This window comes from Rhea pennata, chromosome 1 (genome assembly GCF_028389875.1).
Source record: "Rhea pennata isolate bPtePen1 chromosome 1, bPtePen1.pri, whole genome shotgun sequence".
In the NCBI taxonomy this organism is placed as follows: Eukaryota; Metazoa; Chordata; class Aves; order Rheiformes; family Rheidae; genus Rhea; species Rhea pennata.
The window spans coordinates 55,530,823-55,545,103 of NC_084663.1; the positions used below are offsets into that span (position 1 = coordinate 55,530,823).

Consider the following 14,281-nt stretch of genomic DNA (forward strand, 5'->3'; position numbering starts at 1 on the left):
GGCAGTTACATGTGCCAGAACACACTGGTACTTTTCAACCAGCCAATCACAAAGTGTTGGTTTTTTTGTTTTGTTTTTTTTTTTCATTTTGTTTTTTTTTTTTTGTGTTTTTTTTTTTATTTTTTGTTTTTTAAAGTGAGGCTCCGTCAAGTCTTCCCCTCCCTCCCACCCCTTTTTTCTTTTGTACCCCACCCCTTGCCCCAACCCAACATGGTAGACCTAAGGACGGAAACACACCCAGTGCAAACAAAGTTAAAAAGCTATTTTTTCAGTATATATGTTTCTTAGCAACAACTTCCGTATAACATGAAAAAGTGAAAAACTAGAAACTAATTTTTTTAATTTTTTGTGTTTAAATTTAAATGGTATGTGTACTTGCTTCACATTGTCTTTCTAAGTTGGCGTTCATGATTCAAGTATTTCAAGAGTGATATGTTCTCTTTTTGGATTCATATTCCAAACGAAAAAACTGAAGTTATATAAGGGAGGCAACTATGTGCTCAGACAGTCTGTCAATGACCCACCTTTTTTTTTTTTTTTTTCTCTCTCCGTTTTCTTTTTCCTTTTATAAATGTATTTATTGCAAGTTGAAAAAAACGAAAAGGTCAAGTTAGTGCTGCTGCTGTTCCAAAAAAGGTCACGAGGTCAGAGTTGAAAGTTCTAAGTTCAGATTGAATCCGACCCTCCTCCCAGAAGGTCTCCAGGTAGTAAGGGAGCAGGGCTGCCCATTCTGTGTGGATCCTCTACACTTGGGACCCCCCACAAGCTTGAAGAATAGTTTGGGGGCCCCCACAACGAAGCGCCAGTGAGATCACCCCCACTGCTGCCGCCGCCGCCACCACTGCTCCACTGCCCAAGCCCTGTTGACCCACCAAAAAGATTCAAAGCAGGTCCAACTGGATCTGTCTGGTTCTGTCCTGTCTCCAGGGATTGCCAGCCTGCTGTGGGCGCACTTGGGGTTGCTGCAGGTGTAGGGGGCTGAGCTTGTGCCAGAAAGCGACTAACCTCTTCATCTGTGGCAAACTCAGCCAGGATGGTAGTGTTTCCCAACACACACCTAGGAGACGAAACACACGGAAGAAAATTAGACAGAGCCTAAAGGTAAGCGCAAAGGATTCAGAAGGCATGGAAACAAAACTACTAAGTGCTAAAACCGAAAGCTGGCCACAATGGGAAGACCAGGGAAAGAGTAAGTCATTCTTGAAAGTGAAACTGACCCTGCAAAGCATGAGTATTCCCCCTTTTAAGGGGTAAAAAACAAATCTTCAGATGTTGTGGCTGCAGCAAAAACTTTCTAAATTTAAACTAATGTCCTGACCAACGTAAGAGCAATAAAAATGCATTTAGAGTGTAGATTAAACAGCATATGCACCCATCATGCTACCTTTCAAACAGAACAGATCTAAAGGAAAGGTTAGAAGTCCATGAAAATCAGAACGAAAGATTTCTCTAGTTTAAAAGAAAAAAAAAAGATTTTAAGTGTTAAAACTCATTTTAAAAAGGAACAGGAAGAAAAGCAGGGAATTTGCGTGTCAAAACCTCTCACGTTTTCAAAACAAGCCAGAAGCACAGCGCACTCCAAGAGGCTTAAGAATAGGAAACCTAAAATTTGCAGCCTTTCAAGTCAGTCATTTCAGGTGCATCTGAATTATAACTATAGCAGATTCCCTCACATATGGATTATGTGTGCATCTGCAATGCAGCAGGCCTCTATGAATCAAAACTAACCATAAAAAAAGCATCACAGATGGACAAACCATAGTGAATTCTACAAAACTCCCTGTACAAAAACAAGGGAGACTTCCACTAGACACATTTTAATTGAAAGAATGTAAATGTTACAAAAGTTTTTCGGTGTATCTGTAAATCAAAGTTTATTTTGCATTAAAGGTGCTTAAAACATGACTGACAAGATACTTTGTTCAGGGTCCTGCTAAAGTGAACAGTTCCAGGGATGGCATCTCACTTATCATTTCCATCTGTTTAAGACCACTGAAACAAACTGCACTCTTTCTTATGAAGATATTAATGTTATAGCTAGGAAAGTTGTATGATATAATGAATTAAAGCTGGAGATCCACCCAGCATTCAAGAGAGGCACCTAATCTGTGAAAACGCCTCTTGAAAAACAATCCACATTTTTGAGTTTGAGAGTCTCTTCCCTTTCATATCAGGAATTTTTCTTCATAAAGCATTTTCCCCCTTCTAACAAAAGGGAATCAATATTTTGTAATCATTCACATTGTCTTTCACAGTGAAAATCCAATCGACTGCTTGGGAAAATGTCCAAGATTGATTGTCACGTGAAACAATTCACAAGCTTTCATAAAATGGCCAAAATGGTGCAGTCACTTGCACACTGGTCACAACTCTGTCCTGCTAATTGCAGCTTCTTAGTTCTGTATCTACTCATTTGTAGTAGGAATAAAAATAACCTAACAAAAGGCACTTTCTTCCCTCCTTATCTTCCTCTACTGATGAATTGAAGACTCCTTACCAACAATAATATCTGAAATAGCTTTCACAGCATAGCACTGGACAGACATCTTCCATTCGCAACTGATCTAGTAAGAAAGGACAGACATTGGAATTGCTCACATGTGCAGTGCAGTCTGGGCCTTGGCCGCCTCCTGTTTGGTGTTGTATCGAATAAGAGCGGTGCCCTGGGTCAGGTTCAGATGGAATGTCAGCAGTGGGCCATGCTGCATGCAGATCGTCCTCAAGGTCGATCCATCGATCTGAGGAAGAACAGCCAGAAAAAAAAAACAAACAGATGTTTATAACTATTTCTCCAAATCTACTTCCATCCTAACTCAAAACACTCACGGCACTTAAAAGATAACCTCCCCTCACAGAGGAAAATGGGTGAAAGAATTTGCACTAAAGCACACACATTTGTTCCTTTGTCTCCAGCACTCTGATTTCAGTAGAATTTAGACCAGTCAATAGTTTGAAGTTTTTTGTGAAACTGGAAATCTCACTTCTAAAATGTTTTATTTTTTTTATTTTTTTGTCTTTGTGGTTTACAAAACAGCAAGTCATTGAAACAGTCAGTGATTTGTCTGCCAAACCCAGCCATGCTCATTCCTCCTGAACTAGTGCTTTCACAGCAGTCAGAGCCTACATTCCTTCTGCAGCAGTAATGGCTTGTTACCTCCAGTAACCACTGTTCTCCCAGGTGTTCTGTACAGACAGATTCCATTCTTGGTATGCCACGGAAACATTCACTCACAAATGGGATTCATATGCACAGATACTTAAGGAAGTACTACCTTCCTCCTCACTCCCTCAATTATATAATAAACCTCAAATGAGGAAGGAGAAAGTTGTGTGGGGGTACAAACATGGCCATGCTATAACAGGGAAACTGAAATGAAGATACCGTCCCTGAATTCACCTTAATTTTTAGCCCTTCTCCTCTCCAGTGCACTGTACCACAAAAATACAACTGGTTATGAAAGAGACATAACAACTACATTCTGTTTCTTTCTTTACCAACTTAAGTGTCTGCAAAATATATTGCTCTTCCATTGAGTCTAAAGCAGTATTAAATGATCTTGTATGGGGAGAGACTTAGAAATATGCCTCTTCATCATACTACTGCCATTTTCTTTGCATCAAAGGAAACATTTTTTTTTAATAAAGGGAGAGTAATTTGCCATTTTGGGTAATCCAAAGGATATCTTAGTCCTTTCTTTCATAGTGATATTCTCCTAGAAGCATAGTAAATTATCCAGCTGAACAGGGACACACTGTCTAGACCTCAGGACGCTGCTAATAATCATAGGTTTTTCTTAAGCCTTGAATACAGACTAATTGGGATGGCTGAAACCAGGATCTCCACAGAATTTGTTCTGAATGGAGAGAATACTTGCTAGAATAACCTAACTAGACTGCTTTTGGCAGGAGTTCTGGAAACATTCTGTGGTTTCACTATGGAAACACCAAAGTGAAAACTGGCAGTTATGCTAGCTTTCTCATTGACAACGTATCAAATAAGCAGTCTTTAACTGCTATAAAGCATTCCATATTGTACTCACTTTGAAGAAAAACACTTTTTTGTTTCAAGTAACTTCTTAAAACTCTACGTAATGAAAGGTTATTATGGTTATATAGCAAAAACCAAACATCTTCAAATTAGCTGACATGATTACAATAGAAAAGTAGACTACAGTCTAGTTTAATCACAAATTACACTATTGATTGGCTTTTGTTAAATTTAATTCAAATAGGACCAGCTAAAGATTCCACAATCCATCTCTCAGCAATTTAACCAAACAGTCTTCTAGAGACGGTAACAGAAAATACCTGTGGAGTGAGATTGTGAAGAACCAGCCAGTAGCTAGGACGAACTGAGCCACCATCACTCCAAGTAGAAGCTACAAACAGGAGAGAGAACAATCAAGAAAAACTTGATAACAAAGAAAAACCTTCTCCTTCATAGTCAAGTCTTTCAATCTTAGACAAATTCAGCTTATCAGCCACGGTAACAAAGTCCTATTTTTCAGTTCTGAAAACAAAAACACATATTCATATTTCAAATTAAGGTCCATTTTTTCACTAGAGTTTATCTTCTAGGAATTTCCCACTCACAGAGAGCATTTATCCAACACCTTTGAGTCCTAAAAGGCTCCATGCAGTAAAAATTCCTCCCTGGCAGCTCCTAGCCCCCTTCACTCATCCCCTGCGACAGGTCCTGGGACCTTCTGCCCCCACCCCCATCACTGACAGTACATGGGAAACAAATAAACAAAAAAAGCTTCTTGAAATGAACTTCACCAGGCAACTGTAACCTCCTTTCATCCAAACCATTAGTGCTGTAAAACGTACACTCCTCAGCTCTGATCAACGGTGATAGCAGGTGATTCTTCTCACCAGAGGCAAGCCTTGAGTCCTGTGCCCCCCAGCCCCTGACCGATCGGGCTGCTGTGCTGTTCCATGGAGATGATGGTTTGGGGTTGGTCAGGCCAGGAGGCGGGCGAGGCAGCCCTGTAGTGTTCCTTGAGGAAATATGGTTTTTCCACATCTTGTTGGAGAGATGAGTGGGATTGTGTCCTATGGGATCTGGGGACCATGTTGATTTGTAATCACTGAATTTTGCTAGAAGATTAAATAAATGGTATGAATTAGTGAAACCCAAGAGATTCAAGTCCCCTTCATCTCTAACTATTATTGTAAACCTAAGTGCGTTTCAATCAGATACGAGCACAAAGTGCAGAACCATGCAACAGTTAAAATCTGCCATACCAAAAAGAAGCCAAACAAGCCAAGTCACTTATGGTTAATCTTTGTTTATCATATATTAAGCTGCCAAAAAATAGATCATCTATGACAACCTAACAGGTCACAGTATATTCATGGACTAATAATTATCATAGTAACTTTTGTCCATACCACCTTTCATATGAGAACTTCAAGATTCATTTGAAAATTTCTTACATGACTAGACAATACTGAACCCCTAATAAAACTGACCACCTTCAGGTCCCAAACTTGCAAAGAACTGAAACGGAGATTTACGATTCTTGGTCCAATAAGCTAATATGATCTCCTAAAGATGCCCTCCTACACTATCAAAACTATCTCATGACACACATTCATTACAGGATTAACACTTGTAATGTGTTTACACGTTACACATCACAATGTGTAAAGAAGGCTCTTCAACTATGGCAGCTATGTGATAACTGGACTTTTAAACAATCTTAGTGGCACATACTCAATTTACATGAGAAAATATTACCAGATACTTATTAGAAAAAGTTAAAACCACGAATAGGTGTCCCTAACAAGTTACTGGATTTTCCAGAAAGAGTTCTTCAAACATGGAAAAGTTAAAACACCCTCTAAAACATTGCTATCAGTCATGGATATTTGAGAGGTCTTCCTAACCAATTTTCCTGAAGGGAGTGGAGTACACATTTCTCCATATCTCTTCATACCAATGAACAATTATCTCCTAGTAAAAACATGTAATAAAATGGACATTGTTCAAGTGATTTCTTTTTCCTTTGGTCTGTAATTAGATTCAGCATAGATGTCTCTCAAACAACTTGAATCAGAATGTGCGTGCGTGCGTATGTGATATACATGCACACGTATGTGTATTAAGCTCTATTCATTAACAAGAGGTAGTAAACTACTTATAAAGAAGAAAAAATCCAGGTTTACAATATACCAAGCTGTCACGAAATAATGCATGTGGGCATCAAGACCACACAACTTTCAGCAAGAAAACAAGAATATGCTTCATTTTACATTTAGATGACTGTTTCATAGTGCCTCAAATACTAATGGGTAACAGTAATCATCAATGGCAAGTAAGTTTAAAGCATTAATCTATGAATAAAGTAGAATGAAGTGCTTAAAATTTATTTCACTAGACCCAGTTTGTTTTATGGATATGTGAATCCTAAATTCCTATTTTCAGATGACCCATTCTGCAACTGTAAAGTGCTGTCGTGCACTTTATCAAGATGAGGAGCAGATGGAATCTGTGTGAGGCAGTCTGGTTTCTTGCATCCAACTATGATTTCAATCACTTTTAATCTTTCTAGTCTCTTTTATGTGCTAGACAAAATTAAGCTGAAGTAAGAAGCTGAAATACAGCATTCTTCTTCCTAGCTTGTCAAAGAAATCTTGTATGTCACTGGAACGCTGGATACATAGATGGTGCTTCAAACCAAAGTCACCCTAAACACTTGTAGCTGGGACACTAGTCTTGAGAGCTAAATAGGATTTTCAACAAGTTTTGTGAAGATGTTGGGTTAGCATGTGAACACAGCTGTTAGATGGAAAATAACATAGCTGCAAGCCATGCTTGCTAAAAGCTACATCTGGCCACAGCGACATTCCCCACTTCTATCTGCACACAATTCTTCAACTTGAAGTTGCTGCCAGAGACAACCATGTCAAGAGAAAATCATCATTTCCAAAAGGCTGGATATCCAAATGGATTGTCTGTAGCAAATATTACCACCTTCCTAATCAGAAGTATATGCAGAGTACATTTTTCAGTATAAAGCTTTGGAGACCTCCTTACCAAGGATGCAAGGCAAACACCTAAATTACTGTTTACAGGCCAATCTTCAAAAGCCAAAAGACTAAAACCCCTCCCTCTTCAGGTTTTAGGAAATGACAGCTGCTACAAAAGGGGAGGTAAAACTGTTCCCTTCACAGCACTCCAATATGCTAAAGTTTTAAGACAAATAAGAAGTTTTACCTTATCACTCAAATTCCTTAACTCATACATACATGGGCAGGCACATTAAAAAAATTAAGACATCCTCCACCCCATACACTCTTATTTACATCAGTGGCTTCCAAGAAAAAAAGGGAGAACTCCTTTTCTCTTGTTTCATCTGCTGCTGGCTGCTAACTCTGTTCTTTAATCTGTGTAACCCAGAACTTTGTATCGTTTGGGGGTGGGGGTGAGAGAAACGGTGCTATGGGATCTTAGTATAGTTTTTAAAACACTACATCAGAATATTTTACCATCAGGAGGAAAACTATCTGATCAGCTACACAAATTCTTGAGTTTCCTCAGAAATCAGTGAAAGACTAAATATCCGAGGTGAAATAAGAGTAAGAAGAAAGAGTGATAGTGAACAAGTAGAAAACGTATTGTCCAGGGAAGTTTTGGAGCCCGCATACCTGAAGTGCTATGAACGTTGGTGAAGGAATTGTCAGAGGCACTGTAGGGCCAGGCACCAGGTGAAGGCAGCGAGGTGTTGAGGGAAGAATTAGACCCTATCAAAGGGAAGCGGAGAGAGAAAAAGAAAAGTATGCCAATATTGCAGAGTTTCTGTAACGCTGTTGAATCTCAAGAGTGTCAGTGTGTGTACCAACATCACCCTTTTATGTGATGCACACCCACTGTGCAAAAGCATACAGATTTCCTTCATAGTTAATGATAACTGATCTCTTGTTCTCCTTCTGTATGACAGGAGCATCAGAATATTTCTGAATATCAGAATGACTTAAATAATCACATGCTAGTTTGCTATTTTACCTGTGGTGTTGTCCCGCAGAAGTTGGTGATCAGTATCTACAATGGGAGATGTGGCTGTCCCCCCCAGCACACTTCCAGGGGTCACATAGGGGTCAGATTCAGGGTCAATGTTTTGTATACCTTTCCATGGCACTCCTGGTTGGAACTCTAGGACAGGAGGGGAAAAAAAAAAAAAAATTAGATGCAGTCAGAGGAATGCCCTTTACTGCAAATAAGTGTTGAGGAGATTTTAGAAAGGAAAAAAAAATGGCCTACTACTTTCACAGACAAGCATAGAAAAATGTAGTACTTCAAACAATTGGCACAGTAAGAGCAGTGTTAGACTGTGATAGCTCACTGGCAAGAGAACCTCAGATAAAACAAAAAATGCCCTGATATATCAGAACTGTGGTCCGTCTAGCCCAGTATAGATGGATAGATCCAACAGAGGCCAGACAGATTTGCAACAGACAATTATTTGCAGGCTACTCCCCTCACACTCTCCCAGCATCTGCAGGGATGCAGATGACACTTAGGATGTCAGAAGTACCCTGGATCTGCTTCTACCTGCTTGTGGGACTATTTTCCATCAATTTACCTGAGCCCTTTTTAAACTAGTTGGTACTATGTGCTTCCACAACCTCTAGAAGCAACAGAGTCCACTGCTCACTGTAGAAGAAATTGCTCGTCTATTTTAAACTTATATCTTCCTGGTTTCAGGATCTGCACCATACTTATAGTGTTGTAAGTTACGGAGAATAGCAATTCTGCATTCACCTTATCCATTGCTTTCATAATTTTGTAAACCTCAGCCACATCTCCTGGTCTTTAGTAACACTAGGAAATAATCCAAGATAACAGGTATCAACACTCCCCACAGTATGAGCAACCAGCACTACACCAAAATAAGTATCTGCTCAGCTACTGCCAAAATGCTTCAATCTCCTGAAAAACAGGATGACCTTATGCTTAAGGACCATCCAACACAGATCTTGGCTCTAGTCAGAGGACCTTCTCTGTTTTGAAATAAAGAATTCATGAACATAGGTAAGGACTTGACATGGCTGAAAGCAAGATACCCAAAATCAGAACTTGTTTGCCAAAAAGAAATGATAAAGATAGGTCTGAGTCTTGTCTTTGTGAAGAATTCTGGAAATCTGTGACACTGAAGAGTAAAGGTATAGTAACCCTCAACTAAAGGGCTCCAAAGGTTTGGCATAGTTTTTGATTTAAACTAAGCACATTGCTCCTTAGCCCAGAGAGAGATATGAAAGATGGGGCTCCTGATCTCCAGTTGCAGTTGAAATAAATGTCACTGATTAGGCCATGTAAGGAAAAACTTCTTTACTATGAGGGTGACTCAGCACTGGAACAGGTTTCCTAGAGATATTGTGGAGTTGCCATCTCATGTTTGGACACAACCACGGGCAATGTGCTCTAGGTGACTCTGCTTAGCAAAGAGGTTGGACTAGATGATCTCCAGAAGTCCCTTCCAACCTCAACCATTGTGTGTGTGTGATTTTGCATGATTGTGCGCCTTGCTGTTCAGAAGATCACTTAAACTGTTTTAAGAGCAAGCCCTGGCAGACTGTTAATCAGTTTCAGAATTCAGTATTTTTTTAGCATGAGGTAGAGCCTTCATCTGTACTCATGCAGATGGTTACAGCATTAGTTATAATTTATATCAACTATTTTGTGACAGGTTGCTAGAAGAGTTTTCCTTGAAAACTTCAGCATATTGACAAAGTTCCATAGTACCCTTGGAGACTGACAATTACACTCATGTACATTCACCAATGTACGCTCTTATGTTTCTACATAGTTAAAAAAAAAAAAAAAGAGAGAGAGAGAGAAGAAAAAAAATGCACATTTCCCCATCAATATTTAAAAGATCCCTCCAGAAAGTTCATTGCACATAAGATTATTAGGAAAACCATGACAAATGCATCCAGGCCAGTTTGTCTGGAGCATGTAATTGCTCTGCTCCTGAATGGACAAATAATAGTCTAGTATTACTTAGGTACACAAGGCCATGTGACACATCCAAAACATTCTCACCAATGCAGCAAAACTGGCTCTCACCTCCAGCTGTAAAGTCTTTTTGATTAAGCACCACTTCATTTATCTTGATGCTGAACAATACTGCTATCTTGAGCAGCAGAATTTTTGCAGCAGAAGCCATTTAATGAGAAATGGGAATGTCAGGGTGACCGCTGAATGACCACTGCCTTCGTTCAAACTAAAAACACACTCATTTCAAGAAGATCACTCTTATAAACTCATTTTTGTCAACAGCTTGTTTTCCAGCCCTATCAAGAAAAATTTTTATCTCCATATCAGTAACTGACCATGGGCATCACCTGCAAGTCTGCAGAGAAGGACTTACTACGTAAAACCAGTGAGTCTTTATTCTTCACCAAGGCTTTCCTTTCCCCATGGAAAGAAAATCACAGCATCCACTACTTGCTGAATAGCGTTGGTGCATTAATTCATGCACCTTCAAGGACACCACTCCAGATTTAAGGAATGTTTTATATAGAAAGTTACGTGCATGTTTAAATACGTATGTGTTTTCCTAGATACTCAGAGTTTTCTAGTAGACAGACAAAATTCTGACAGTGAAACTCTAGAAGAATTGAAGAATGTGCTACTGTCTATAATCCAAAAGCAAGAAACTTCTAGCCAAGCCACAAGATTGCTGAGAGGTACTAAAACATAGCAATACTCTTCCATGCTTTATGCGTCCAACATGAACCACAACAAACAGAATGGCACACGTTGTACCAGTGCTGGCAGCAAAAGAAATCTTTTGCTCTGCAGTGGATCCTATGCATGGACAGTTGCTCAGAGGAAGAGTTCACGTTACACCAAATGCAAAAGGTCAAGACAGAAAAATTCTGTTCCCATCTCCCTCCCTCCCTCTCACACACACATTCACATATTTTGCTTTCTAATTTCGTGTTATCAATTTTTGCACCCCGTGTCAATGTAACACAACACAAATAAGGTTGTCAATGCAAAAGGAAGGAACTAGTGTTGTGTGTTCTATAGACAAGTATTCTCAAGAAAATTTTCATAAGTGTAAGTCACAAAACTACAGAAAATGAGTTCACTGAACAAAAATCAAATGCTACGCAAGCAATTTAGCAGTTAGTTCATGTTTAGGTCAGCAAATTTTTACTGGAAATTTAACCTTTAAGTCTTAATTTAACACGTGAGAAATTCAGCACATCAGATAGGCCCACTAAACATTTTCCTTGCAGTAATTATTTGAAAAGTAGGAAAAGAAAAGCTCCCAGAAAATCTACTGTAAAGCTGGGATACAACTTCCCCTTATGTAATACCTGGAGGCCAGCTGGCGTTGCTGGATTTGCTTCCAATCTTGTTTGTTGGTGGAGATTTGGCAGGTAACCAACTATCACCAGCAGGGCCTGCATGGCCACCAAGCGGGTCACCCTGGATTATGTCAAACTGGTTGTAGGGAGATCCTCCACGAGCCTTTCCAGGGGGCACTATTGCACCTGAACCATAAAAAGATACATTTACACTCAAGAAAGATTGAGGGCTTTATAAAAGTACGGAATACAAAAACCAAAACTATCTAAGATGAGTAGCGGCAAGGTAAGGTATTAACTAGCTTGAAGCACAGTTTCATCCAAGTTTTTTCACCTCTTGTGAGATGATATGGCAAGAGCGCTCTTATTGAGGCTTCACTCCCCAAAACAGCCAACCCCCTCTCACCATTTTTGTGCATATTGGCATCTTGTGAAGCCACAGAGGGCAGCCCTTCCATCATAGTCCACTGTTTAAAGCGAGATTCCGTTCCAGCCTCTTTCCCTCCCACCATGCCATAATCCATGCCACTTGAGCCAAAGCCTGTGAAACAAACAAACAAAGACTTATTATCATTTGTTCTTGTGATTCAAATATCCTCAAAGATGGAGGCACTGAGAACCCTAAGTCAGGTAAATGTAACTGTAGCAACTGAAATCATCAGAAGGCAACTTTCAAATAGGCTTATTAAATCAGCATGCCACTAATCTATACTTTGTTAACAGATCTGGTTTCTTCTCACATAATGAAAAAAAAAATCCAATTTTATCAAGAGCTGACATATTTATTGCAACCTTCACTCTAGTGTTCACACACAGATTACTTATTTGTGGACCCAGACAGAACTGGCTAATACAGCAATACTATGAGTAACACAGCAAATCTCTTTCCACAGTTGCACATACCTGAACCGTATCCAGGTATTTGCCCTTTGGTCTGTAAATCTGAGAGACCCACATTCAAAGGATTGGGTACCATGCTGTCTAAATGTGGCTTAGGCCCAACAGGATGGGATGGTGAATGCTTCATTCCAGGCTGTCTCTGCTGCTGCTGCTGGAGGGCACTCACCATACGAGCAAGCTGCGAAGGAAAGAAACAAATTGATCCTAATCTTATACTGGAACACAGAATTCCAGTAAACATGAAGACTGTGTCATGTAAGAGATTCAGTGGATTTACTCTGAACAGTACAATCAAAGACCAAAGAGTGCATGGCATTACTCAGCCTATCAGAGTGTTCACTGCAGACTCTGGTTTTTCTAACACACTTTACACTTCACATGACTAAAAACAATGCCATACCTGTTGCTCTTGCTGTTGTCGCACAGCTTGAGATAACTTCCTCTGGCTCTGTAACAGCTGCTGCTGCTGCTGTTGCTGCTGCTGAAGGAGGAGCTGACATGCCTACAAGAGAAGTAGGGGTTGGAAGGGTGAAAATGCAGAGCTCATCAGGTGAAAAATAATTGTCAGGAACTAGTCACTAGCAAATGTTTTATTCAGGACTTAGATAAAGGTGAACTGTTTCTCATTCCTCACAATGAAGTAAAATTACAATGAAAGTGCGAGAAAATTACAGCATCCGTTACCTTTTTCTAACTGCATATCATGCAACAGTACAGCCATACTAGTAGTCACTTTATTACAGTCACTAAGACTACACAACTGGAAACTTCATTAAAAATCAATCGATCAAACTGCTCTTCACACAGAAGTGTTGCTCATCATCATTATCAACCCATTCCAACATTGACAATAATTACACAGGCCTGTTTAGATTATCTGCTGGTCTCTAATAGGTCTGTATTTTCCCATACAACAAACAGGGAGCACTTGTACAAAAATAACACGAGATCAGCAGAACAAAACAGAATTAGAACAAATTCAAAAAGAAAACTCTTTCTGTAGACACTTTGTAAACAGTCAGCCTCACAAGATTACTAGCTACTTACTAATTGAAACTGGGGAATCTGTGGAAGCTGGCTCAGCATGGCAATCTGCTGTGGAGAAAGCTGCGGCCCCATATTGAAAAGACCTGGATTCAAGCCACTGTTGGGAAACTGCTTGAGCATGGAGGCTGAAACCTGTGTGGGAAACAATTACGTATCCTCAAGAAAAGCACAACTACAAGAAAGATGAAATGGAAGTATTTATATAAAGGAATAGGTATGACATCACTCTCATGAGTGATTGGGGAAAGACATTAAGAGATCTCCTAACATTTCACATTTACACACACACAATCTGTGACTTGAATAGAATGAATATCTCAATTGACAATATGCAATACTACATGTGCAGATACAGACACACATATACAAAATGGTTCTTCCCCCAATCAATCAGTTGCTACAGACAACCCTAGATTAAAATGTTGATATACCTGAAACTAAACAGTAACCACAGTACTGCATTATCATGTTAAAAATGTACTGCTTGACAAAGGAAAAGAAAGGCATTCAGGCAGTCACTGTAGCAAAGACAGAATGCCTAACAGAAGAAGTTAATCTCTTTGTATGCTGTCTCTTACTGTAACTTTTCACCAGAAGTAGATGAAGAAGAATCCCCATTTTCTCCTATATATTTGAAAGTTAAACAAGCAGAATATTCAGGAGAATCTCCAGCTCTTCAAGTCCAAAGCAAAAGGTAGAGTAGAGGAAATCTGTGCCTTTGGAGAGACTGAGGTCTTAGAATCTGGAATGTAAATGCAATACGCAGCCCTTCATCCAGCCTCTCATTCAGGGGCAGGAAACAAGACAAGATTGCTTGAAAAAAATAAAGCAATCTGTCACACCTCAGAAGAATGTTCAGCTTTCATGTGAGTAATTTTATTTTATTTTTTTAAATACTCTGTAAAAGCCTAGGTACGACACAGATTTCTAGGTCTAATTTGAGGGAAAAATAGTGGTAGTGAGCATTTACAAATAACTGCCTTGGAGTAAGAGAAAGGCAGCTAAACTT

General features: G+C 39.5%; 1 protein-coding gene across 16 annotated transcripts in view; it reads right to left on the reverse strand.

Annotated features, from left to right (window-relative positions):
* Positions 1 to 204: 204 nt before the first annotated feature.
* Positions 205 to 14,281, reverse strand: part of TNRC6B (trinucleotide repeat containing adaptor 6B) — a 133,173-nt gene continuing 119,096 nt past the window's right edge. For 12 of the 16 annotated variants that reach the window (XM_062587597.1, XM_062587607.1, XM_062587691.1 and 9 more), the window contains 11 exons: positions 13,273 to 13,404; positions 12,626 to 12,727; positions 12,229 to 12,403; positions 11,732 to 11,866; positions 11,335 to 11,511; positions 8,012 to 8,158; positions 7,654 to 7,749; positions 4,831 to 5,100; positions 4,309 to 4,379; positions 2,599 to 2,738; positions 205 to 1,057 (listed from right to left, as the gene is read on the reverse strand). In XM_062587597.1, the coding sequence (XP_062443581.1) occupies positions 667 to 1,057; positions 2,599 to 2,738; positions 4,309 to 4,379; positions 4,831 to 5,100; positions 7,654 to 7,749; positions 8,012 to 8,158; positions 11,335 to 11,511; positions 11,732 to 11,866; positions 12,229 to 12,403; positions 12,626 to 12,727; positions 13,273 to 13,404 (1,836 nt within the window). In that variant the 3' untranslated portion in view covers positions 205 to 666. The remainder of the gene's footprint in view (positions 1,058 to 2,598; positions 2,739 to 4,308; positions 4,380 to 4,830; positions 5,101 to 7,653; positions 7,750 to 8,011; positions 8,159 to 11,334; positions 11,512 to 11,731; positions 11,867 to 12,228; positions 12,404 to 12,625; positions 12,728 to 13,272; positions 13,405 to 14,281) is intronic. The other 4 variants (XM_062587699.1, XM_062587613.1, XM_062587706.1 and 1 more) reach the window with 2 other exon arrangements.